Below are 23425 nucleotides of genomic sequence, written 5' to 3'. Positions count from 1 at the left end.
TGAGTTAGCTTTCTGATGGTGAGACCTCATGGCCACATCTCTCTGTCTGCCTGGGCCCGAGTCTCATTTATCAGAGAATGAGAAAGTGCCTGTATGTGTATATGTGCCCCTACAGCCTGTGTAGCCTGTCCTCCTTCAGTCCTCCTCAGCTTGGGCCCGCCTCTCTGCCAGGGGGCAGTGTGTTAGATAGCCTGGAAAAGTGGCCAGAAAACAAAACCGATCTCCTCACTTATGGGGGGAGACTTCCAAGAGACTTTTAGAGAACCCAAAATCTTCCTTAGAAGGAAAAACCCAGCAGACTGAATACCAAAGAAGAGGACCGATCCTTGGAAATGCAAGGTCACTGACAACAGTAGGAACAAGGTATTTGAAAGCAGCCCCAAGCCGTCTTCTGGTGCATTAATCAGGTAGGAAAAGGAGACGCGGATGGATCAGAGATAATCCTGTACTGAGTGGGAGTGGCGTTGTGTGTTCTAGGCGTTTCCCTCTTGCTGATGATAGCCCTTATTCTGAGCTGCGGAAACTGAGGAGCTGGGGAAATTGTTATTCATTAGGAATCTCAGGAAGAGAAAGTAATCAGCAGGAGAATATTTAGTTTAAGATATGCTATTTCTGGGCTTTTGTTTGAAACTGGTAGATGAAGGATTATGGAATTGGGCACATAAAAAATAGCAAGATAATTATGATAAAAATAAGCTGTTTTGAATTTGTATAATACCTCAAAGGAAATAAAATGTGTTTATCTGTGAAACCATATTTAAAATCTGATGCTGTTTGTGTCTGTGAGCACTGCGTTTCTTACCTAGATGTTATGGGGCCTGGCTTCCAATCACTTTGCTCCTTTACAAAGTAAACTTTTGTGAGGTACCAGGATACAGATTAAACTTCCTCATCTCAACTATATATCGTATGTTTCAGGAATCTCTGGAGATAGGTAAAAATAGGAAGCAAGAAAAGCTGATAGCCCTCAGATGTCATAATCTGGTGAGCACCAGTGAGTCAAAAGATCTGTTGAAACAGGCTCAGGGACTCCTAGGCACCATGGTGGAAAGGGGTTTCCCTATGAGAACCCCTTTGAAACACTTTCCCTAGAGTTTCAAAGTTCGTTTTGATCCCTGGGTCTCTAGGAAGATGAGGGAGGGCAAAGATCAGAATAAGCACAATTTCTCAATATCTGAGAAGAGTGAGAGGACAAGATAACCTCTCTTAGGTAACCTCCTCCCTGCCTCACCCACACTAGGCGATATCACAGGGCGTAAGGCAAGTTATCTATACCAATATGCTTCTCTGGATTTAAAAAGAATCACATCTCCAGTGTGCCCTTCCATGCACTCTGTGTCCTCTCACTGGTTTGTTTCCCTAGAAAGATCGAGCCTGGGGCACTGAGAGAGCCGCATGAAGACCCTAATTCCTAGGCCAGTGCCCTGTGCCCTGCAATTTCTGGCCTCTTTCTGACCCTCATGCTCTCAGTGAAAGATGGCTAGTCCTAAGAACCGGACTGTTTTACTCAAAAAGCAGAAGATAGAAATAGGATTGGGGATCAGACCCAGGAAAATGAACAAAGGAAACAACGCAAGATGGCATAATCTGGTGAATACTGGGAAAAAAATTCTGATTCTACCTCTGTTTTCAGAATATACTTTAAAGACAGACATGCAGATGTCATCTATGTCCCTATGAGGTTCCTATAGGACACCCTTACAGGCAGATTCAATTCATCCATTCTTTCCAAATTGGAGTGCATTTGTTAGTAAAATTTGGTTTCAGCCTTGTGGTTTCCATGATTCTTTGGATTCTAATGTAATTCCTTCTTTTTTTTTTTTTTTTTTTTTTGAGACGGAGTCTCGCTCTGTCACCCAAGCTGGAGTGAAGTGGCCAGATCTCAGCTCACTGCAAGCTCCGCCTCCCGGGTTCACGCCATTCTCCTGCCTCAGCCTCCCGAGTAGCTGGGACTACAGGCGCCCGCCACCTCGCCCGGCTAGTTTTTTGTATTTTTTAGTAGAGACGGGGTTTCACCGTGTTAGCCAGGATGGTCTCGATCTCCTGACCTTGTGATCCGCCCGTCTCGGCCTCCCAAAGTGCTGGGATTACAGGCTTGAGCCACCGCGCCCGGCCTGTAATTCCTTCTTGACCTTGTTGGTCTTGCTCATTTGGAAGACAAGTATATATGTATAAGGAAATGGTATAAAGAACATTGGGTTTGTAAGTAAAAGACCTGGGTGTGCAACCTTGCTCTGCCATTTTTTTTAAAAAGTGGCTAATTTGGCGGGGTACGGTGGTTCATGCTTATAATCCCAGCACTTGGGGAGGCCATGACGGACGGATAACCTGAGGTCAGGAGTTCGAGAACAGCCTGGCCAACATGGTGAAAACCCGTCTCTACTTAAAAGACAAAAATTAGCTGGGTATGGTGGCACGCATGTGTAATCCCAGCTATTTGGGAGGCTGAGGCACGAGCATTGCTGGAACCTGGGAGGCAGAGGTTGCAGTGAGCTGAGATCATGCCATTGCACTCCAGCATGGGCCGACAACAGCGAGACTCCACCTCAAAAAAAAAAAAAAAAAAAAGTGGCCAATTTGTAACTTAATCACTAATTCATAACTTAACCCTTCAGTTTCTGCCTTGCCTTCTTTGTATGAAAGTGCCTAGCACAATACCTGGCACACCGTAGTCACTAAACACAGGTTTATTAGATCTGCAAACAGGAAACTTGTTTTATAGGATGCTGGTAACAAGTAATTCTCAAATCCTTTAGATCTGAGCATTGTTCTCTGTCTCACTTCCAAATTAATATGTTCAGCCCATTAAACATGTTTTTTGTTTGTTTGTTTTGGTTTTGGTTTGGTTTGGTTTTTTGTTTTTGTTTTGTTTTTCTTTCCAGATAGCTCAAGGGTAAGGATGAAAGACTGACTGTACAGGAAGGCAGACTGTTTCAGGCTAGGGGCTGCTACCTCCATATATTTTACCCTCCTCACTTTTAGTCTGAGTCATCTGCCGCATAGCCCAAAGCCGTTAATAACTTCCTTGACCCATATGGCATCCACTTGGGAGGGTGGATCACTTGTCTATCTAAAAAGAACATGGCTAGAAGATCCGCATGTGTTGATAAGCAAGCAGTAAGCTTGAAGGTGAGGCTGGCACAACGGATTTAATTGTACCCTACTGGAACAGAGCCAGATGTTCTAGTGAGTTCAATCATGGAATTTTTCACCACACATAAGCAGGCAGAGTACAGCAAATCTGATTTTAGAAGTCTTATGCCTAGGTATATTTTGGTAAAAAGAGTTTACTCTGGAAAGTCATGAGTAAATTGCAGATTGTGTCTGGGAGACTGTATTGTGCTAACCGAAAAGAAATGCCACTTAATAAGAGTTGTGTTATGGTTGCAAATAGATTATAGTGTGAATTAAAATAGATGCTTAAATGCAGTGTGACATTATGCTTGTATTGTATGTGTAAAAGTTTAGAGAATTAATATTACTATTTAGTTCAATTTCGTTATAGTTATATTCATGAGCTTTTATGGTCTTCAGACTATAGTCCTGTAAAGATTTAGCGTGGACTTTACTCCTCATTTTACTTTCATTCTCCTCCCCTTTGTATCTCCTTCATTGCACTGTTTCTCCTCAGGATTCCCAATTAAAGAGGGGAGTTAAAACTTTAACATGCTAAGAGAAAGTCTGAAGCAACTGATGAGAGAAAATTTAGGAATGATAACTAGCAGTGAGATAATATTATTGTTCTAATTCGAACCCTGCCTGAAGAGGTTTGGCTCTGTAAATATAGGATTATGTAAACTAGAGGCAAAGTATGTACAAACATATTTTACAACTATCAAACATAGTTGTCAGAATAAAATATATTACAATTCCACTAGACCCTTGGTTCCAAAGCCATGGATTTCATTATTCATAACATTCAATAGAGAACTGTGGATAATGCTTTATAGTGTTAAGAACTTTACAGTTCAGCTAAGAGAAGAAGCAGTAGCCTACATATTTTCTCTGACATATTGGGAAAAGTATTTAGATACAATGAAAGAGAGTGGAGTATCGGTCAGACTGAACAGGAACCTTGGTCAGAAGTATCCTTCTAGTGGTCAGGTGGGCCAGAATTGAACCCATGGGAAAAGTCATCCTCGAGGGTTTTGGCATCAAGGCATGCCTTTTCTCAGCTTGTCAGAGTGGGCAGGCAAAGCCATGTGGTTTCTGTGTGTGAATTTCAAGGAAAAAAGTGATGTAGAGAGGAATATTGCTGTTACAAGTAAATACAAGCATTCTCTGATGTATGAGCTTTGGTGGCCCCTTTGTGGTGAGGTTTCCCACATTAGCGTTCATGGATATGTGGGTGTGCCCGGTGTGTGTGCCCTAAAAATCCTAGACTCATCTGGTACACTGCATATGCCTCTACCTAAACTGTAACCATCAGAAAGGGCTTACTGTATACACATATGGAAAGCAATTTCATTGAGTGGGCCTCATCATTCTCTACATTGATCTGCTTGCGCTAGCATCCAATTTCACTGGGCTGCGAGATATCCATAAGCCTTGCCTCTTTAAACGACTTATGTACAAGTAAATGTGATGGTGAGAACCTGGTTCAGGAAATGCAGTAGCAGGCCATAGTGCCTCCAAAGGTGACTGCTCTGTGATAGGTGTGATAGTCAGTGTAAGGGTGTAAGCATGAGTTTGAGTTATCAGGGATAGGTGTGTTTGGCCAGGTGCATATGGTTGAGTATGGATACCTTCCATGAGCAGTTCACTGTACCCATGTCGGGGTACATGTACACACATGGCTTTAAACAACTCCCTTCAGTATGTATCAGTGGGTGTGTAGTTTGTTTTCTGGGCAGAGCTCACGAGTCTGAGCTAGCTGCTGACTGACCCTTTTTTTCCACTTGTGCTGTGGTAAGAGGGAGTATGCTGAGAACCTCCTCCTCAGAAAGCCAAACTGGTTAAACTGGCTGCTCCGTGAATGAAAATAATTACTTCTGATAATCCACTAAAAAGGAAGCAAAGGAAAGGAAAATAAGAATGAAAACAGCAGTGATGAATTTTCTAATAGCCTTCCTGAATTCACCCTACTGATCCAGTGTTTTATTTTTCAGACCTTCTCCTTTGTGCCACTCTCTTAAGAGTCTGTTTCTTGAAAGTTTCATCATGAGTGCCAGTCCTTCCATGTGGCCTCGTGAATTGTGAAAACCTTCTCAGCCACATTTCTCCTTGCCTTTTTGGTTTACACACTAGATACGGTGGACTTTGCTATCTAACTATTCATCGACTTCTTAGATCCCGTTCTAAGAATAAGGATAAGGATAAGAATTTCCCTCTTCTGTGCAAATTTTCCACCCGCTGGCTACTTTGCTGTCTACCTGGGCTTTTGTCAACCAACTACACAGTTTTGTCTCTCTTGAGTTATAAGGGAATTGCTTAACTATTGAACACACATACAAGTTCATGGTGCTCCAGGAAGAGTCGAAAACAGGTAAGGCAGAATCTGGGAGGCTTCTTTACATAGGTCTTTCAGGCACTGAGAGATTCTACCTCAGTAAATAACACTGTGGTTGTTAGTATCAATAATAAAAACAATGCGTAATGTAATAGTAGAGGACAGCACAATATGGCCAATGTAACACCTGTACAATATAGTGGCATATTATATAAGCTATGCTTCTGATTTTGTTTTATGTTTTTATCAAGTCACTCCAAAACTGGATGGCATATTTAGACTTATTTAGGAGAAAAATCACTGTATTTTCTTTCAAGTTAATCAGAATTAAAGAAGTAGGCTTTGCTGACTATAGAACCATGGGCGTGTCTTGTCAAGCAAAGGCAAAATATAAATTTAGGAGAGGGATGGGAGAGTGGTAAACATGAGTTCTCTTCTGAAAGAAAGAACCAGGTTTTTGGGGGTGTTATTTGAAATATGTACTGATTATATTATATAGACTTAACAGTGATACACATAAAGAATCCATTGCCAGACAAACAAGAAACTAATAACTAGAGTCTACTTGGAGGAGAGTTAAGAACTGGATAAATGGAAAAGAATGGGGTGGGAAAAGGTTTTATGCTATCCTATTTTACGTTTTATTTTTTGAATCATATGAATGTATTTTCTTTTTATTTAAGAGAGAAAGAGAAGGTGGCTTGGTACTGATACTTCCTTTATATCCTGGTAGCAATCAGTGTCCATGTCTATATCTGATATGAGCAGAGGAAGCACCTTGAAGCTCTGAGGGATGAGGAATTAAATAGTTTTCATTGATAAATGCTGTCTGTTCATTGCTTGTGAGGGTGCGGATATTTCAGAGAAATAAAGCAAATGTGTAATTCATATCCTTTGACATCTGTCAATTTTTTATTCATTATCTGAATTAACTGTGTGTAAAAATGAAATTAAATGTTTTCTTTAGAGCTAGACATGGTAGCTCGTGCCTGTAATTCCAGAGACTCGGGGGGCTGAGGCAGAAGGATTACGTGAACCCAAGAATTTGAGAATTCAGTGAGCCGTGATCACACCACTGCACTCAAGCCTGGACTACAGAGCAAGATCCCAACTTCAAAAAAATATTTTGCTTAAAAAATGTGATGCACAGCTAAAAAAATATATTAGACATGCTTAATACTGTAGGGGAGGTAGATCATGCCTATATAACCCATGGATCACAGTTCAGATGCATGTTGCAAATCTGTACTTGATCATGGGAGCAGAAGTCTCAGGTGGGAGGGGAGACTTTAAAATAATTTCAGTAACAATTGAATGAAAGGAGAAGAGCAGATCAGAGCTGTCTTTGCTGTATAATAGAGAAAAGAGAAATGTTGAAAGGAGAAGGTTGGGAGGGTTCTTCCAACCTGAATGTCAGCTAGGTAGATAGAGATAAACAGACGACTCAGAGAGGTAGCCAATTACCTAACTAGCAATCTGTAGAGGCAGTTTAAAATTCTGTCTGTGTTTCATGTATTTTTTTTCATTCATTTTATTTTTTTTTTTCAAAAACCACTCAATCCTTAGGAATTACTCACAGCTGTGCTCTGTACATTCTCTGTGGGCCTAGCAGGGAAGAGGACAGCCCTGTGGCAATGGGCATGACACGGATGCTCCTGGAATGCAGTCTCAGTGACAAATTGTGTGGTAAGTACAGATTCCACAGATGTCTATCCTCTGATTGTAGAATTATGAAGGCTAAGGTCTGGATAGATTCTAGAAGGAGGATGATTTGATTTCCAGTAGAAATGAAGACAGTGGTGATAAAAGGATGGGGACTAGAAGCCATTGTCTTTTTGGGGAGAGGGTAAGTGCTAATCAGCGATCCAGATGCTGCATCTTCAATCTTGGTAAGAAAACTGCCAGAAGCAACGTCATATACATTTGATGGGCTAAGAAACAGGGCCACTGGGGTTTCGGATTAGAGAGTTACTCCCAGCAGTGTTTCTGTTGAATGGAAGTAGAGGGGAAGGTAGAAGAGATGACCTTTTCATGTATGATGAGCTGATTGCTGGTGCATAGGGGAAATTGCATGAACGCCAGGTTAGGCTTCTTCTTCACTCTCTTCTCTTCCTATGTGATTGCCTACCCAGTCATCCAGGAGAAGCAGTATGAAGTGATTATCATCCCAACTTTCTTGGTTACTATCTTCCTCATCCTTCTTGGGGTCATCCTGTGGCTTTTTATCAGAGAACAAAGAACTCAACAGCACCGTCCTGGACCTCGAGGTAAAGCTCAAACTTTGGGGCTGGGCAGGGGCTTAAAGAAGATGGAGATTAGGAAAAAGTATGGTCTAAGTTTCAATGAGCCCATGTCTAGAAGTCTAGGTACCTGCAATGAGAGAGGCATGGGTTCCCTCCCATGGAGTTGAGAGGGGGGTGATCTCTTTTCTAGGAAGTCCTGAGTTGGAATTCAACATGTGCTTACTGACTGAAAAAAGAGTGTGCAAGAAAAAACCTCATATAACCTGTTTCTATTCCTATTGGACTATCAAAACTGTTTCTATTCCTGTTGGACTATATGAGTGCCTAAGGACCTAGGAGAAAGACCTAAGCGGGTAAAGTCCAGGGCTTTATTAACATCCTAGGAGGATGACATATCACCCTATGATACATTCCATTCCTAATCTTTGCCTCCAGGATATATGATGGAAAGGAGGGGCCTTCATATTTTAATAGTCTTTGAAGTGCTAAGTAGATGATAACAATCTGTTCCAGAGTTCCACTGAGCATATAATAAAAGGGAATCAGCTCATACATGAAACTCAGGGTAAAAAGAAGGAAAAAGAAAACTCTCATAATAATATGAAACTCTATAGTGGCTAATCCTTAGTTTTCTTTAAATTTTATCCCACTTCTCTTATACTTCACTTTTATAGAAAACTTCTCAAACAAGTTGTCTAAACTCACTTCTAGTACTTCTACTCATCACATTCTCTTCTGAACCCACTAAAATAAGGTTTTTGTCTCTACCACTTTGCCAAAACAAGTCTTTCCAAGGTCATCAGTGACAGCTCTGTTGACAAGTCCAATGATCAATTCTTAGTCTTCATCTTACCTGATCTGTCGAAAGCATTTGAAACAGTTTTGAACTTTTTTTCTTGAAATACTTAAAAAAACTAAAGCCACTTCCTAAATGTTATAATTTTTAGTCTTATGTATTCAAATATGTTTTCTATTCCAATGATAATCCCTTGAACTCGATTCTCATATTAACCCACCTACTGCACAGTTTCAATAGAATACACATCTCATATGTAATATGACCAAAACAAAGGTCCTGAAATTCTCTCACAAATGTCCTCCCCAAATAGTCTTGCCTGTCTTAGTAAAGGGCAAGTCCTGTCTTCTGTGTTTTCAGTCTCAAACCTTGACGATATCCTTAACTCCCTTCTTTCTCTCATAGTCCATATCTAATCCACAAGCAAACACTGTTACCCTGTTTTCAAAATAACCCCAAGTTACTCTCACATCTCACAGATCACTGCAACACACTCTTAACGTTCCCTGCTTCTGCCCCTACTCCTTTATAGAAAGGCCAGAATGAGTCTTTTAATAGTCAGTCCTGTTAGTTGTCAGATTGAAATCTCTCTGCCACACACACACATGCAGTAACCTCCCATCTTGCTCAGAATTAAAAATGACAAAATACTTTCCATGGCCTTACATGATCTGGGCCTCCCTGGCCTTATCTCCTACTACTCTCCAATGATCCCACTTGGCTCCAGCTACAGTGGCTTCCTTGCTGTTTCTCAGCTATTCTAGGTATGCTCCCTGCTTAATGCTTTTTGCAATTTTTGCTCCCTTTGCCTACAGTACTCTCCCTGACACCAGCATGGTTTGCTCCCTAGTTGCTTCCAGGCCTTTCTCAAATGTTATCTCATCATAAAGGCCTTTCTTGACCTTCATTTATAACATAGGTGACTGATTCACTGGTGTTGCTTCTCCCCACTGCCTTTTTTTTTTTTTTTTTTTAAGAGATGGAGTCTCGCTATGTTGCTCAGGCTGAATGCTAATTCCTGGGCTCAGGAGATCCTCTTGCCTTGGCCTCCCCAGTAGCTGGGATTACAGGCTCATGGCACCACACTCAGCTTTTTCTCCATCTTTTATTTTCCTCCACAACATTAATTGCTTGATATATTATTACCTGCTTCCTCTCCCCTCTCACTAGAAAGTAATCTTCAGGTGAATCTGGACTTTGCCTGTTCCCAACACTTAGAACAGTACCTGGCATGTAATAAGTGGTATTTGTTGAATAAATGAATAAATGTAGATTTAATAGGAAGGATGAACCTCTCTTTTTTGCTGGCCAAGGGAGGGAGAAAGTACCCAAAGACTTTTTTAACCGAGACTCAAGGATATATGAAATAACTTGACTTTTGGGGTAACTTGAGGGAGGAAGAATAGCCATAGCTTAAAGTTGATTAATTATCCATACCTTTCCTCCAACTTTGAAAGCCATTTGTCTGACTTAAATGACAGTTCTCACTGGCAGTTACCTCCACCTTTAGGCCTCTGTGGTTTGGATTCCCATTCAGGAACTTCCCTAATTGTCTCCATACCACACTCATGGGGAGTACTCAATTGTAACCCAGAGGAAGGAAGGCAGAAAGGAAGTGTCATGACCACTTTCCTACGGTCCTTCTTGAGTTGTCTTAAGAAGTAATGGGGATTATCGTAAAGGTTCTACAAACTTGGCATTGATGCTGGTTTATAGAGAAGCATCAGAAGACAACTCCACGTTGGCCAGAGAGAAAACTGCTGAAGGAACTTGCTTGCCAGTTTGTTTCAGTGTCTGCTTTCTGGAATCCCCAGGGCAGGGAAAAACTGGTTGACATCATCTCTCTGTTCTAGACACTGCCCCTGTCCCTCTGTCTAGGGACCTAAGCTGGGAAGCAGCTGGACATGGAGGAAATGTGGCTTTGCCACTTAAGGAGACATCAGTGGAAAACTTTCTGGGAGCTACACCTGCCCTGGCTAAGCTGCAGGTGCCGCGGGAGCAACTCTCTGAAGTTGTGGAGCAGATTTGCAACGGTAGCTATGGGCCTATCTTGAGAGCCAATATGAACACTGGGGACGCTTCTAAGTCCAAGAGTGTTATTCTCAAGGCTTTAAAAGGTAAAACAAGAAGTGTTTGACTCCCCTTCCCCTAACAGTAAATATTAACAGGCTTTGTGAACATTGAGATGTTAACTAACCGTTGTGATCACAACTGTGTACAGAAAAAGGAAATAGAGTGGAAACTTGAGACAGAAATGTTTTTCATGGTGTCCTCTTTTTTTTTTTGTTTTATTGAGGCAGAGTCTTGCTCTGTCGCCCAAGCTGGAGTGCAGTGTCCAGATCTCAGCTCACTGCAAGCTCCGCCTCCCGGGTTTACGCCATTCTCCTGCCTCAGCCTCCCGAGTAGCTGGGACTACAGGCGCCGCCACCTCACCCGGCTAGTTTTTTGTATCTTTTAGTAGAGACAGGGTTTCACCGTGTTAGCCAGGATCGTCTTGATCTCCTGACCTCATGATCCGCCCGCCTCGGCCTCGCAAAGTGCTGGGATTACAGGCTTCAGCCACCGCGCCCAGCCCTTTTTTAATTACACAAATTGTTTATTTGTGAATCCTCACCCAATCTCCAAATAATAACTAAAATGACTACCACGAATAAGTACAATGTTATGATGAGTAAGATGTTAGCTGTGGGTTTTTACACAGTCTTTATTGTGTTGAGGTACATTCCTTCTGTATTTAGTTTGTGTAGTGTTTTTATCATGAAAGGATATTGCATTTTATCAAATGCCTTTTCTGCATTGATTGAAATGATCATATGATGTTTATACTTTATTCTGTTAATGCGGTATGTCACAGAATTGATTTGCATACGTTAAAACATCCTTGCATCCTAGGTTCCCTAGCTCTTCTTTGCTATGGAGGCTGTTAAAACTGATTTTTTTTCACAATGGATGTTACTTGGACTAGGATTCTGAGGTTGTTTCCTCATTTTACTTTATTCTTTGATACCCTTTCCTGATATTGTGTTTCTTTTTTTTGAGATGGAGTTTTGCTCTTGTCACCCAGGCTGGAGTGCAGTGGTGCCATCTGGGCTCACTGCAACCTCCGCCTCCCAGGTTTAAGTGATTCTCCTGTCTCAGCCTCCCGAGTAGCTGGGCTTACAGGCATGTGCTACCATGGCCAGCTAATTTTTGTATTATTAGTAGAAATGGGGTTTCACCATATTGGCCAGGCCAGTCTCGAACTCCTGACCTTAGCCACCAGCCTCGGCCTCCCAAAGTGCTGGGATTACAGGCGTGAGCCATTGAACCCAGCTTATATTATATTTCTTTCTCTCTCTCTCTTCTTCATGATATGGGCCAGTAATGGTGGATACATAGAACAAAGATAAGACAAGCAAGGGTATTAATCCAAAGGACTAGACAGTGATAACTTTTTAATGCAAACAGACTATCTCTCTAGGCAGATGAAAGCCTATCCAGTTCTAATAATTATGATTCTGTGTTACCTTTGATAAAAGATCAGTGATATTAAGCATCATCTTCTTCTAATTGGTCCCCTTTGTATTTATTTTTGCCTACATTCACTCCCATGTGGGGCCTTAAGAATTACCGTCTTAAGTTGCCTCCCGCTCCCTGCCTCCCACTCATCGAGGATGTGCTGACTGCTCACTTCCTGGCTCTTTCATCCTCTACAGAACCAGCTGGGCTCCATGAGGTACAAGATTTCTTAGGGCGAATCCAATTCCATCAATACCTGGGGAAACACAAGAACCTAGTGCAGCTGGAAGGCTGCTGCACTGAAAAGCTGCCACTCTATATGGTGTTGGAGGATGTGGTCCATGGGGACCTGCTCAACTTTCTCTGGACCTGTCGGCGGGTGAGCAGTAGGGCAGAGGTATTAGGAGGTTAAGGCTTGACCTTGTTGATTAGCTTTTCACATGTCAATTAGTGTGACAAATGACAAAATGCAGAGACATTATAATAGCATGACAGAATAAGAGAACTTTTTGTAATTATAGAAATGTTCTATAACTGCTCCATCCAATATGATAAGCCACTAATCACAGATAGCTTCTAGACACTTGAAATGTGGCTGATATGATGGAGAAATTAAATTTTAAATTTTATTTAACTTTAAGTAATAGAAGTTTAAATAGCCACATGTGGCTAATGAGCACAGAGTGGACAGTACAAGTTTAGAGCATGGACTTTAGGCTTCACCTCCTACTAGTTATGTGACTGAGCAAGTCACCTTTCTGTTACTGAGTTTTCTGAATCTGTAAAATGGGAGTAATAATTATTATAAAAAATACAAGAAATTATATATGTGAAAATGGTGGTTCATACAGAGTAAGCACTCAAAATGGTAGCTGTTTTAAAGATAATTATATAATGACATGAGTATTTTTGGTAATGATTGTAATTTTGTCATGGTTATTAAGTGTGTTTTCCATTCTGTAACATCACCATAGTATGGTGGGGCAAACTCAGGGAGAAATTTAGCTTGTAAAACTTTTGTAGCTCAAACTCATGTTTTTTAAAATTAAAATGTTCAGACATTTTTAGCCTCAAATGGATGTCCTTTTCCTTACAATTTCTCATGTTCTACATTCCTCTTTGATAAGTGTTACCTGTTTCCCTAGTTTCTCACTTGCTAATGAGCAAGTTCAATATTCTTTGAACGTCCTTCATACGCTGATTATTGTACAACTGAATGTGTATGAGAAAAGGACCCTGTTATTGTCTTCCATCCAGTGTTGTCAGTAGGACAATTGCAAGTATTTAGGCATTTTAAACTTTTTAAAGAGGTCACTCATCTAAAACTTGTTTTGTCCTCTAACTGCACTAGCTTCTTTCCATTTTTCAAAAATACCACGCAGCTCTATTTCAGATTATCTTTATATGTTTTTCTTGTTCCACCAAACTTCTCTCTTCTCTTCTTTTCATAGTTAATTTCCATTCATCCTTCAGATCTCATCAAACAATTTCCCTGTCCCTCCAACTCAATCAACTCTCTTCTGCCCGCGATCATATGCTCTCTTAGCACTTTGTACATTTCCTTTATGGCACTTACAGATATGTAACGATTTATTTGTGTGTGATTATTTGATTCCGATTCACATGTGCCTGTCACACAACAAGCTCCAGAAGGCAGCAGCCATGCTATTTTACTCATGCTTGTATTCCCAGTTCCCAACATGAAATAAGGGACATTTCAGGCATTCAATAAAGATGCATTCAGTTAATGTGCTAAATTAATCATGAACACATGTGTGCTCACATGTGCATACACACACACACACTCACACAGAGCCCCAGAAAAACTGCTGTTTTATTCAGTGGATAGTCTTATTTATACTTGCCTTACTTACCTGCTATTCATCTATGTCTGTCATTGTTTTTCCAGTCCAGTTGATCGTTTTATTTCTCTGCCTATCTGAAAATCTCCCACATCAGCCTCACTTTGAACATTAGCCCTTATATTTTTCTTTGCTTTGGTAACTGCATTTCAGAGTATCTCTGCCCAACTTTATTTCTTTTCCAAATCTGTTAGTGCCATTTTGATATAATGGCTTTTTTCCCCCTGTCTCTTTAGGATGTGATGACCATGGATGGTCTTCTCTATGATCTCACAGAAAAACAAGTATATCACATTGGAAAGCAGGTCCTTTTGGCACTGGTAAGACGACGCAAAATGACAACTGATGGTGTGACATTTTCTTGTTAGCCTTGTTTTTTATGCCATATTTCTCATATTAATATTCTCAAGTGGTGTATATGTTCTAAAGAAAATTAGAAGTTAGGGAGCAGAAACTCAAGCATGGATAAATTGTTTTTAGTCCCTTCTTTAGGGATTTATCTAGATAATTTACTACGTTATTGGTAATTTCAGGAAGAAAGTAGTCAACTTAGGGTTTATACAAGGAACAGGAAGGATTTTAAAGATTTTTCAGTCCTAAAATTCAACAGCCAGGGCCAAGAGGTATACGCCCATTTACCTGATACTTTTACATCCCCATATGTACTAATAATAGAATTAAAAGAGATGGATAGGGAAGCAAGTAGGGAAAAGATACAGAAAGAGAAACTGAATGGGTGAAAGGCGACAGAACCAGAAGGAAGTATGCAATTTTGTAACTGAAAAACAAGAAAAACTAGTTCAGAACATGTTTGGTTAGAGACTTGCTTTGATACTGAATGTGACAGGGAGTACATATAATTATAAAATGATTAAGGAACAAGTGGAAAAGGATGAATGAGAAGAGCAACAGTTGGATAATTCCTTTATTTTAAAACAACTTAAAGAGATAAGACAAAGAACTCAGGGTTTAAGATAAAAAATTTACCTTTACCAGAATTACCCAGGAACTTTCTATGTCCATTTCTATGAAATTATTTCAATAGTTGTGTTTAAAATTAACATTTGCTATGGAAAATCAGGGCTCTGTGAAGCTGCTGTTTTAAATATTTGATTTATCTTACCACCTTGAGGTGTGGAATATAGGGATCTAAGTGGAATCAGGAAAAGGTTAGAAAAAAAGGATTAAGGTGGGTAAGGAGTAATAGTTATGGCTGAAGCTCCTATGGGTCAAGGGAGAGTACACATCATATACGTGAATATTGTCTATGGTGCTTGGATGGCCTCGTTGGTATGTTCCCTTGATAAAGAGTGTCAGGATACAACCTACCCTGTATTCAGAGCCACAATTGCAGAGGTGCTGTACAGGGATGAATTGATCAAACTGGTGCATTCATCAAGACCCTGTGCTACCTGTTACAAGGCAATATCATACTATTTTTTTCTTACCTTTTTTTTTTTTTTTTTTTTGAGGCGGAGTCTCGCTCTGTCTCCCAGGCTGGAGTGCAGTGGCCGGATCTCAGCTCACTGCAAGCTCCGCCTCCCGGATTTACGCCATTCTCCTGCCTCAGTCCCCGAGTAGCTGGGACTACAGGCGCCCGCCACCTCGCCCGGCTAGTTTTGTATTTTAGTAGAGACGAGGTTTCACCGTGTTAGCCAGGATGGTCTCGATCTCCTGACCTCGTGATCCGCCTGTCTCGGCCTCCCAAAGTGCTGGGGATTACAGGCTTGAGCCACCGCGCCCGGCCAGTTACATTCTTTAATTCTTATCATGGCAGTATAATTTCTTATTTTAAAGCTTCACCAGACACAGAAAACTGCTAGTTTTCTTTATCATCAGTGATTGGAAATTATCACCTTTACGTTTTAATTTTCTATACCATCCTTGTTTAGTAATTACAGCCCTCAATCTCCAGGTCTTCAGTCATATATAGTTTTGCAGCTTCTCCTTATGTCTTGAATAGTTTGATGCCATCGGAAATAACTCCAAAAATCAATTACCATAGGGTGCCATAGCTCTCTGATGCTCTGTTGGCTGTACTAGAATTTGATACTTCTCAAAAATGTAGGTTACCAGGTCTTTCTTCTTACATTTTGGTTTAGTAAATCTGGGGTGAAAATCTTATGTTTAAAAAGCTCTCAGGCAATTCCAATATGCAGACTGACTTGAGAATTTTTAGTAGACTTTATATAGTATATCCTATGAATTATAATACCTGGTTCTGGTCAGTACCACTTAATAACTCTGTGGCCATTTGTAATCATTTCAATTTATCTAAAAGAGAATTTCTGAATTCAACTCATGCAGTTATTTTAGGGGAAAAAGTGAGATATGTATGTAAATTTTTCATTATGATACTCAATTTTGGTATGTATTACATTGTTTTGGGGACTACTGCTAGAAACTTGGAATCAGGCCGGGTGCGGTGGCTCACACCCGTAATCTCAGCACTTTGGGAGGCCAAGGTGGGCGGATCACGAGGTCAAGAGATTGAGACCATCCTGGCTAACACGGTGAAACCCTGTCTCTACTAAAAATGCAAAACAATAGCTGGGCTTGTAGCAGGCGCCTGAAATCCCAGCTACTCAGGAGGCTGAGGCAGGAGAATGGCATGAACCCAGGAGGCGGAGCTTGCAGTGAGCTGAGATCCCGCCACTGCACTCCAGCCTGGGCGACAGAATGAGACTCTGTCTCAAAAAAAAAAAAAGAAAAAAGGAAGAAACTTGGAATCTACTCCCTTCTCCAGTGTCTAGCTGGGTCCTTTCTCACGGGAAAGGAAAATCAAGCAGGGGTCAGTGTTTAACACAGAGGTGATTATATTTTCAAAATCCAGTATTAATGTCATTTGAATTATTTGCTCAATTTGGTATTCCTAAACACAATACAGAAACGTACGATTCATTAGCATGCTTTGGAAGTGACGTATCATTATTAGTGAGACTTGTTCAGAATAGAAAATGTCCTTCTGTTTTTGAAGATTCCTAGGACTGTCTCTCCTTGTCTGTGACCCAAGCTGTGATCTCAGACAGCTGATCATATTTGATTTTATCTTGACAGGAATTCCTGCAGGATAAGCATCTGTTCCATGGGGATGTGGCAGCCAGGAATATCCTGATCCAAAGTGATCTCACTGCTAAGCTCTGTGGATTGGGCCTGGCTTATGAAGTTTACACCCGAGGGGCCATCTCCTCTACTCAAACCATACCTCTCAAGTGGCTTGCCCCAGAACGGCTTCTCCTAAGACCTGCTGGCATCAGAGCAGATGTGTACGGTTTATTCCTGGACTCTGAGTTTACTTTCTTCATGACTTGGGTGTTCTCCCTGAATATGATTTGATCTGTTGCCAATTATTTCTACAAATATAATCTCTACTTAGAAATCAGGCATACTCTCAAGCAGAAATGTTATGTGACAGAGTTCATGTTTGTCATCTGTCTGCAGTCCTTTTTGGTAGTTTTTCAACCTTTTCTTTTCCTTTATTTTCTTTTCTTTCTTTTCTAAGTCAGGATCTCACTGTATTGCCCAGGCTGAAGTGCAGTGGCATGATCACAGCTCACTGCAGCCTCCACCTCCCAGGCTCAAGCGATCCTCCCACCTCAGCCTCCCTAGAAGCTAGGACTGTAGGCATGTACCACCCCACTTGGCTTTCTTTCTTTCTTTCTCTTTCTTTCTTTCTTTCTTTCTTTCTTTCTTTCTTTCTTTCTTTCTTTCTTTTTTTTTTTTTTTGACTAAGTTCACCATGTTGCCCAGGCTGGCCTAAAACTTCCGGGCTGAAGTGATCCTCTCACCTCAGCCTCCCAAAGTGCTGGGATTATAGGCATGAGCAACCACGCCCAGCCTCAAGTACTTCTTCTGTATTAGATTAGCAGCCTTAATTAGAAAAAAAAAAAGTGAAAAGATTATCCACATCAATATCCGAGGACTTAATCTAGTAAAGTCTCTTTTATCTGAAGGAGGTAGGTCCACATAACCAAAATGCCAGTTAACATACATTGTTAAAATAAAAAGAAACATACATACCTTCAATAACTTATTTTAACATAAAACTTATAAATGTAGATTATCTGTTTTTTTCAAGGAGGGGGTGAGGCTTCTTTTTATGAGGATGAGTCTCCCAAATGAAGTTGTATGTTGTTCTTTTAGTGTAAATAGTATCTTTTAGTGTAAATAAGAATGATTTATTTTTGAGTTCCAGTTCAGAATGATTTTACGTAGCATGAGAAACCTGAAAATAATTATGAAATTGTTTGCAGACTTTTGATGTTACTTTTCCCAGTTTTCTACAGTTGTCTCCCTCACACAATTTGACAACACTTTCTTTTCAGCAGTTTATTTTATAAATAATTTTAAAACATTCAACTTAGTTTGAAGGAAGATAACACTTTTTTTCATGTAATCAGTATATAAAATATCTAATTGATTATATAACTACATATAATTGCAATTACATGTAAAATTGACATTAACAGGATCATAAAGAATCACAATTGACTTTTGGTAGCCATATAGCTCAATTGCTTGGAGAAGTGAATAGATATAATGTGGAACATCCTGCTAGTCATGAATGCCATGAGCAGCAGAGGAAATTTAGAATATCAGTTAATAGGATGAGTCAGTTATGAGATTTCCATTGCTGCTTCACTGACATCTGCTTTTCAGTAGACATCTGGGGGTAATAAACTTAACTGTAAAATATTAATCATTTAATAATGATATTATAGAATAGTGAATTATACACCTCTCAAGTCATATTGCTTAGGCAAATACCAATTTCAACTATATATAAAGCTTGCTCTGTTAATATTTTTCCTAGGTTTGGGGAATTAAATCTACTGAGAAAATAGTGACTAAATGATAAAACTTGGTTGGATTTGTGCTAAGAATAAAGGCTAGAATTTCAGCAGAGAGGGATGGAAAGGAAGAAAGAGACACAGAGGGAATATTTTTAGGTAAATGTGCTTCTGTGATTGAGGTAAATGTGTTTGTGTGATTATATGCACACACATTTGCAAATAATAAACATCTATTAATTTAAAATACAGGAGAGTAAATAGAGATATAGCTTCAATCCTAAAAGAGATTCAAATCTACGGAAATTGAGCAGAAATGCTTTCTAATCGCAGTTATTTTGCTTTTCAGACACTCATCCTTGATTCTCCTTCATCCGCCTTTTTTATGGGGCTCTTACTAAAGGCCTCTGACACTTAAATGAGCTCTCTTTAGAAAAACAGAAATAGCAATTAAGTAGATGGCTTTGTTTCTTTTACAGCTGGTCTTTTGGGATCCTGCTCTATGAGATGGTGACTCTAGGTAAGGATGAACCCCAAAATAGTGTGTACCTGTATGCAAATATGCAAGCATGTTTATTTAAGGGGTGGATGATGTATGCTTTCGGAAAGGGTTTCAGTACAGTGCTGAAGCTTGAAATGGACGACATGTTATCTAAGCCTGATTCCCGTGATGGTCATATAAACTGATTATTTTCTCCTTGCCCCACTCCCTTCTTCCCTGTCCTTTTTTACCTTTCTTTTGCTCTCTTCATCTTTATTTTCCCCAAAATATTACCAAATCCACAGGATGTTTTCAAATCCCAAGGATAATTCCCAGAGTGGTCTTGGATAAACATAAAAATGTTTACTTCAGACTTATTAATTCATTTGATTGAGAAACTGCACACCTTCCCATGTGCAGAGAGTGGAGGACAGGTCTTATGACTTACTTTGTCTTATTTGATTACTTTCTTAGAGATTCAGGTTTCTCCTAACTTATCAGGTTTTTTTCTCCAAAACACCTTTCCCCCCAGTTCACTACGTTATATCCATATTTGATCACCAGGGAGCAACTGAATTGTATGTAGTATTTTTCCTACGGCTATATCTTTTGCAAGCAACCAATCCAAGTGGATGAAGAATAGTGTTAGTTACAGTTTGTATTTTAGAGGACCCTAAAGTGCTCATTATTTTCATAATGACAGGGGCACCACCGTATCCTGAAGTCCCTCCTGCCAGCATCCTACAGCATCTCCAAAAAAGGAAAATCATGAAGAGACCCAGTAGCTGCACACGTACCATGTAAGTGAGTTTTAAAGATCTGCTCTTCTGTCATGCCAAATGTTGTTTTGCTCTCTATCAATCATGCCCTTTTCAAAGTGCTCAGATGATCCTTGCCTGTCTGTATGTACCAATGTACAGCTTTTAACCAAACCCATGAAGTGAAATACACCTGTCTCATATATTATATATGCATATATGTTATATATACATATACATCCACACTCATGCATACTCACACACATACACACACATACCCCCACCACACACTGAGAACTACACTAGGAATCTAATTTTATTCTAGTTTAGTTCCACGGGAAGCTTCTAACATAGGTGGCAAGTAAACTAAACCCAATGCAAGTACAGTTGTGTTTAGTCTACATGTCAGTCTTCTGCCAGCCACAGTTCAGACAGCTGTCATAAAACCCATTGCACTAGAGTTACCCATTCAGAGTATACCAGTTCTTATTTAGTATTTAACTTTTAAATGACTGTCTCCCTGTTTTTCCAGCTCTCAGTGTGGCAGAAGCCAACCAGAGGAAGGGGAGATAAGCAGAAATTACAAAGGCAGAAGGAGGATCTGGTGTTATCAGCAGATAGGGACAGTTAGTGAACCAACCTAGAGTCAGGAAATGGAAAAATATAAAATTACACAGACTGTTATTACCAATGAAGTTCAAAAAGGAACTGCTATAGAATGTAAGAGAAGGTTAAATTGTGTATAAGAAGGAAGCAGAGAATATATTAATGATTTTATTAGAATTGTTGCTATTTTATAAGGTTTTCATCATTGAATGGGTAAATCTACAGCACTTGGTTTTCATTATGACAAACAATTACTGCATCAAGCAGACTAAATTTAAATATCTTAACTATATATGAGTATACACACACACACACAGGCACACAGTATAGTGATGGAGCTAGGTACAACAGAAAGAAATTGATGACAAACATTTCTATGTGTAAAAGGCTGGTCTTGATACTGGGAGAGACGCGTAACTGACAAAATACCTGACCTGGTACCACAACCTCTGGTACTTGTAGCACAGCCTTGTCATCTGCAGTTCTAGCAGCAGCTTCGAGGCACAAGCATTAAAGAATGTAACATTTTGATGAGGAGATATATGAAACATGAAAATCAACCTAAAATGTGCAGCAGTATATAATGATTAAAAACTCTGTCTCATATCAGAGTAAAAATGATATGTGTTCAGTTCTACCCAGCCCTGTTACTTTACTGCACGTTGCTCACAATGTACAGCAAACAATGTCTAGTGATAAAACTGTCCTGTCATACCCTAGTTTGGAAAATATTAAGTCATTCCTATCATACAAGAGCACGTGTTGAGAAAGTGCTATTAAGACTTGATATAAAAAGGTTGAGAAGGAATATCACTCTCTCTTTTTTTTTTTTTTTTTTTTTTTTTTTTTTTTTTGAGACGGAGTCTCACTCTGTAGCCGGGGCTGGAGTGCAGTGGCCGGATCTCGGCTCACTGCAAGCTCCGCCTCTCGGGTTCACGCCATTCTCCTGCCTCAGCCTCCGGAGTAGCTGGGACTACAGGCGCCTGCCACCTCACCAGGCTAGTTTTTTTTGTATTTTTAGTAGAGACGGGGTTTCACAGTGTTAGCCAGGATGGTCTCGGTCTTCTGACCTCGTGATCCGCCCGCCTCGGCCTCCCAAAGTGCTGGGATTACAGGCTTGAGCCACCGCGCCCGGCCAGAATATCACTCTCTGGGAAGAATATGAGTAGCAGGGCAAACAGAAGACAATTAAAGAACTGTAGAGTTGTTTGTTAAGGTTTGTGAGGAGAGGAGACACACTCCCCATACATTTGCCTTGTCAAGGAAGTCAGCTTCTCTTGTTTCCCTCTCAGGTACGGTATTATGAAGTCCTGCTGGCGCTGGCATGAGGCTGGCCGCCCCTCACCTAGAGAGCTGCGCTTGCGCCTAGAAGTTGCCATTAAAACTGCAGATGACAAGGCTGTGTTACAAGTACCAGAGTTGGTGGTACCTGAACTGTATGCAGCTGTGGCCGGCATCAGAGTGGAGAGCCTCTTCTACAACTATAGCATGCTTTGAAGAGTCCCGGGCAACGCACATTCATGCATGATTATACGTTCTTGTAATCAATTCCTGTAAGAACAGAGAATGGTCTTTCCAGGGGACACAAAGGAAGAAATGGGACATGGATTCTTGATCTTCCTTGGCACATTTCTCGGGAAATCTAAATGATGCCGGATGAGACTCTGCACACCCTGAGCTAAGACATACTGTCAGTCGCACTTCTGCTGTTCCAGTCCTAGAAATCCTGGGTAGAAGTGGTAGACATGTGCAAAGGAAGTTTTAGAACTCTGCAGTATTTGTTGGGGCATGACACAAATAAGCTCATCCCTCCCATCCTAGGCTAGTTTCCTCTGGAACCACATTTTTCTCTAGATGATTACCAGGTCCAGAAAATTTGGAATGAAATAAAGGAGTAGAAATCCAATAAAAGAGTTGAAGGGAAAGAAAATTTAAGGCTCTTCTTGCTCAGGATTACAGATGTGGACCAACACCTCCTTCAAGAAAAGGTGGTAGGACACAAAGTTCTTCAGTCCTGAGCCCTACCTGTAGGGTTGGAAGAGAACTATAATGGAAAAACCTCTGAGTTTCACCTTAGGTGTAGATAAAAGAAAGATGGTCCCCTTTTATCTGATTCTGAAACAGGTAAACTCTGTTACTACGTTTAATTAGAAGATGGAGGAGTCATTTCATGATTATGAACATTCAACATGTATTGTTCATTAAGCTAGGTTCCTAGTTCCAATTAGACTAAGGAGACTAAGCCTAGAGAGTCAATGTTAGAACAGTGATAAGAATGCTGTGTGTGTGTATGTGAGTGTGTGCACAATAAATAGGAAATGTAGAAACTAAGCAAGAAGGCTCTGTAGCCCAGTCTTTAACAAGGGCTAGAAAAGAATGTAATCTGTTATGGAAGGATAGCAGCTTCTAATTTTCAATCATCCATTGATATACTGTGAAACTTATTTTATTAAATTAATATTTATTAAATGGAAATATGTTTTCTGGTTTATAACTGCTAAAAATAAAGGGAGGATAAATGTAAATAAATGAAAGTTAATGTCAATAGAAAAATTCAAGAGATAACGTACAATGTCAGAAAAGGGACCCTTTATGTGTAAATGTGGATAATACCTGTCTCACAAGGTTGTTCTGAGGACTGATATGTATTGAGTATGTATTTGTATACTATCTGGCACAGATGTGCTCAATAAATGTGTTTCTCCTTTTCTTTTGCCTTTCCTAACCCAGAACCTTTCATATATTTTTCATTTAAAATCTACTATGGCCAAGAAGAGAAACTCAGTTGGTAACACTGCGAGGCAGGACGTGCCTAAAGATGACATGGCACAGGTAGTGATATTATACATGTGCAATGATGAAGTCATCATTTTGCACGTTTTAGATGATGATAGTGGACTCATACTATTTCAAAATATTGAAAACATCATCATGAGGGCAAT

At 40.2% G+C, this 23425-nt stretch overlaps 1 protein-coding gene across 2 annotated transcripts in view; it reads left to right on the top strand.

The window, feature by feature from the left end:
- Positions 1–23208, top strand: part of STYK1 (serine/threonine/tyrosine kinase 1) — a 56116-nt gene extending 32908 nt beyond the window's left edge. Inside the window, exons 1-10 of one of the 2 annotated variants that reach the window (XM_017892040.1) lie at positions 384–407; positions 7016–7135; positions 7582–7716; positions 10342–10605; positions 12184–12365; positions 14085–14168; positions 16906–17114; positions 19118–19158; positions 19823–19919; positions 21776–23208. In XM_017892040.1, coding sequence (XP_017747529.1) covers positions 7084–7135; positions 7582–7716; positions 10342–10605; positions 12184–12365; positions 14085–14168; positions 16906–17114; positions 19118–19158; positions 19823–19919; positions 21776–21980 — 1269 coding nt within the window. In that variant the 5' untranslated portion in view covers positions 384–407; positions 7016–7083 and the 3' untranslated portion in view covers positions 21981–23208. Of the gene's footprint in view, positions 1–383; positions 408–7015; positions 7136–7581; positions 7717–10341; positions 10606–12183; positions 12366–14084; positions 14169–16905; positions 17115–19117; positions 19159–19822; positions 19920–21775 lie in introns of those variants that run through there. The other variant, XM_017892039.1, reaches the window with a different exon arrangement.
- Positions 23209–23425: the final 217 nt, after the last annotated feature.

Source organism: Rhinopithecus bieti, unplaced genomic scaffold (assembly GCF_001698545.2).
Source record: "Rhinopithecus bieti isolate Rb0 unplaced genomic scaffold, ASM169854v2 scaffold_22452, whole genome shotgun sequence".
In the NCBI taxonomy this organism is placed as follows: domain Eukaryota; kingdom Metazoa; phylum Chordata; class Mammalia; order Primates; family Cercopithecidae; genus Rhinopithecus; species Rhinopithecus bieti.
This window is presented reverse-complemented; position numbering and strand designations above follow the sequence as displayed.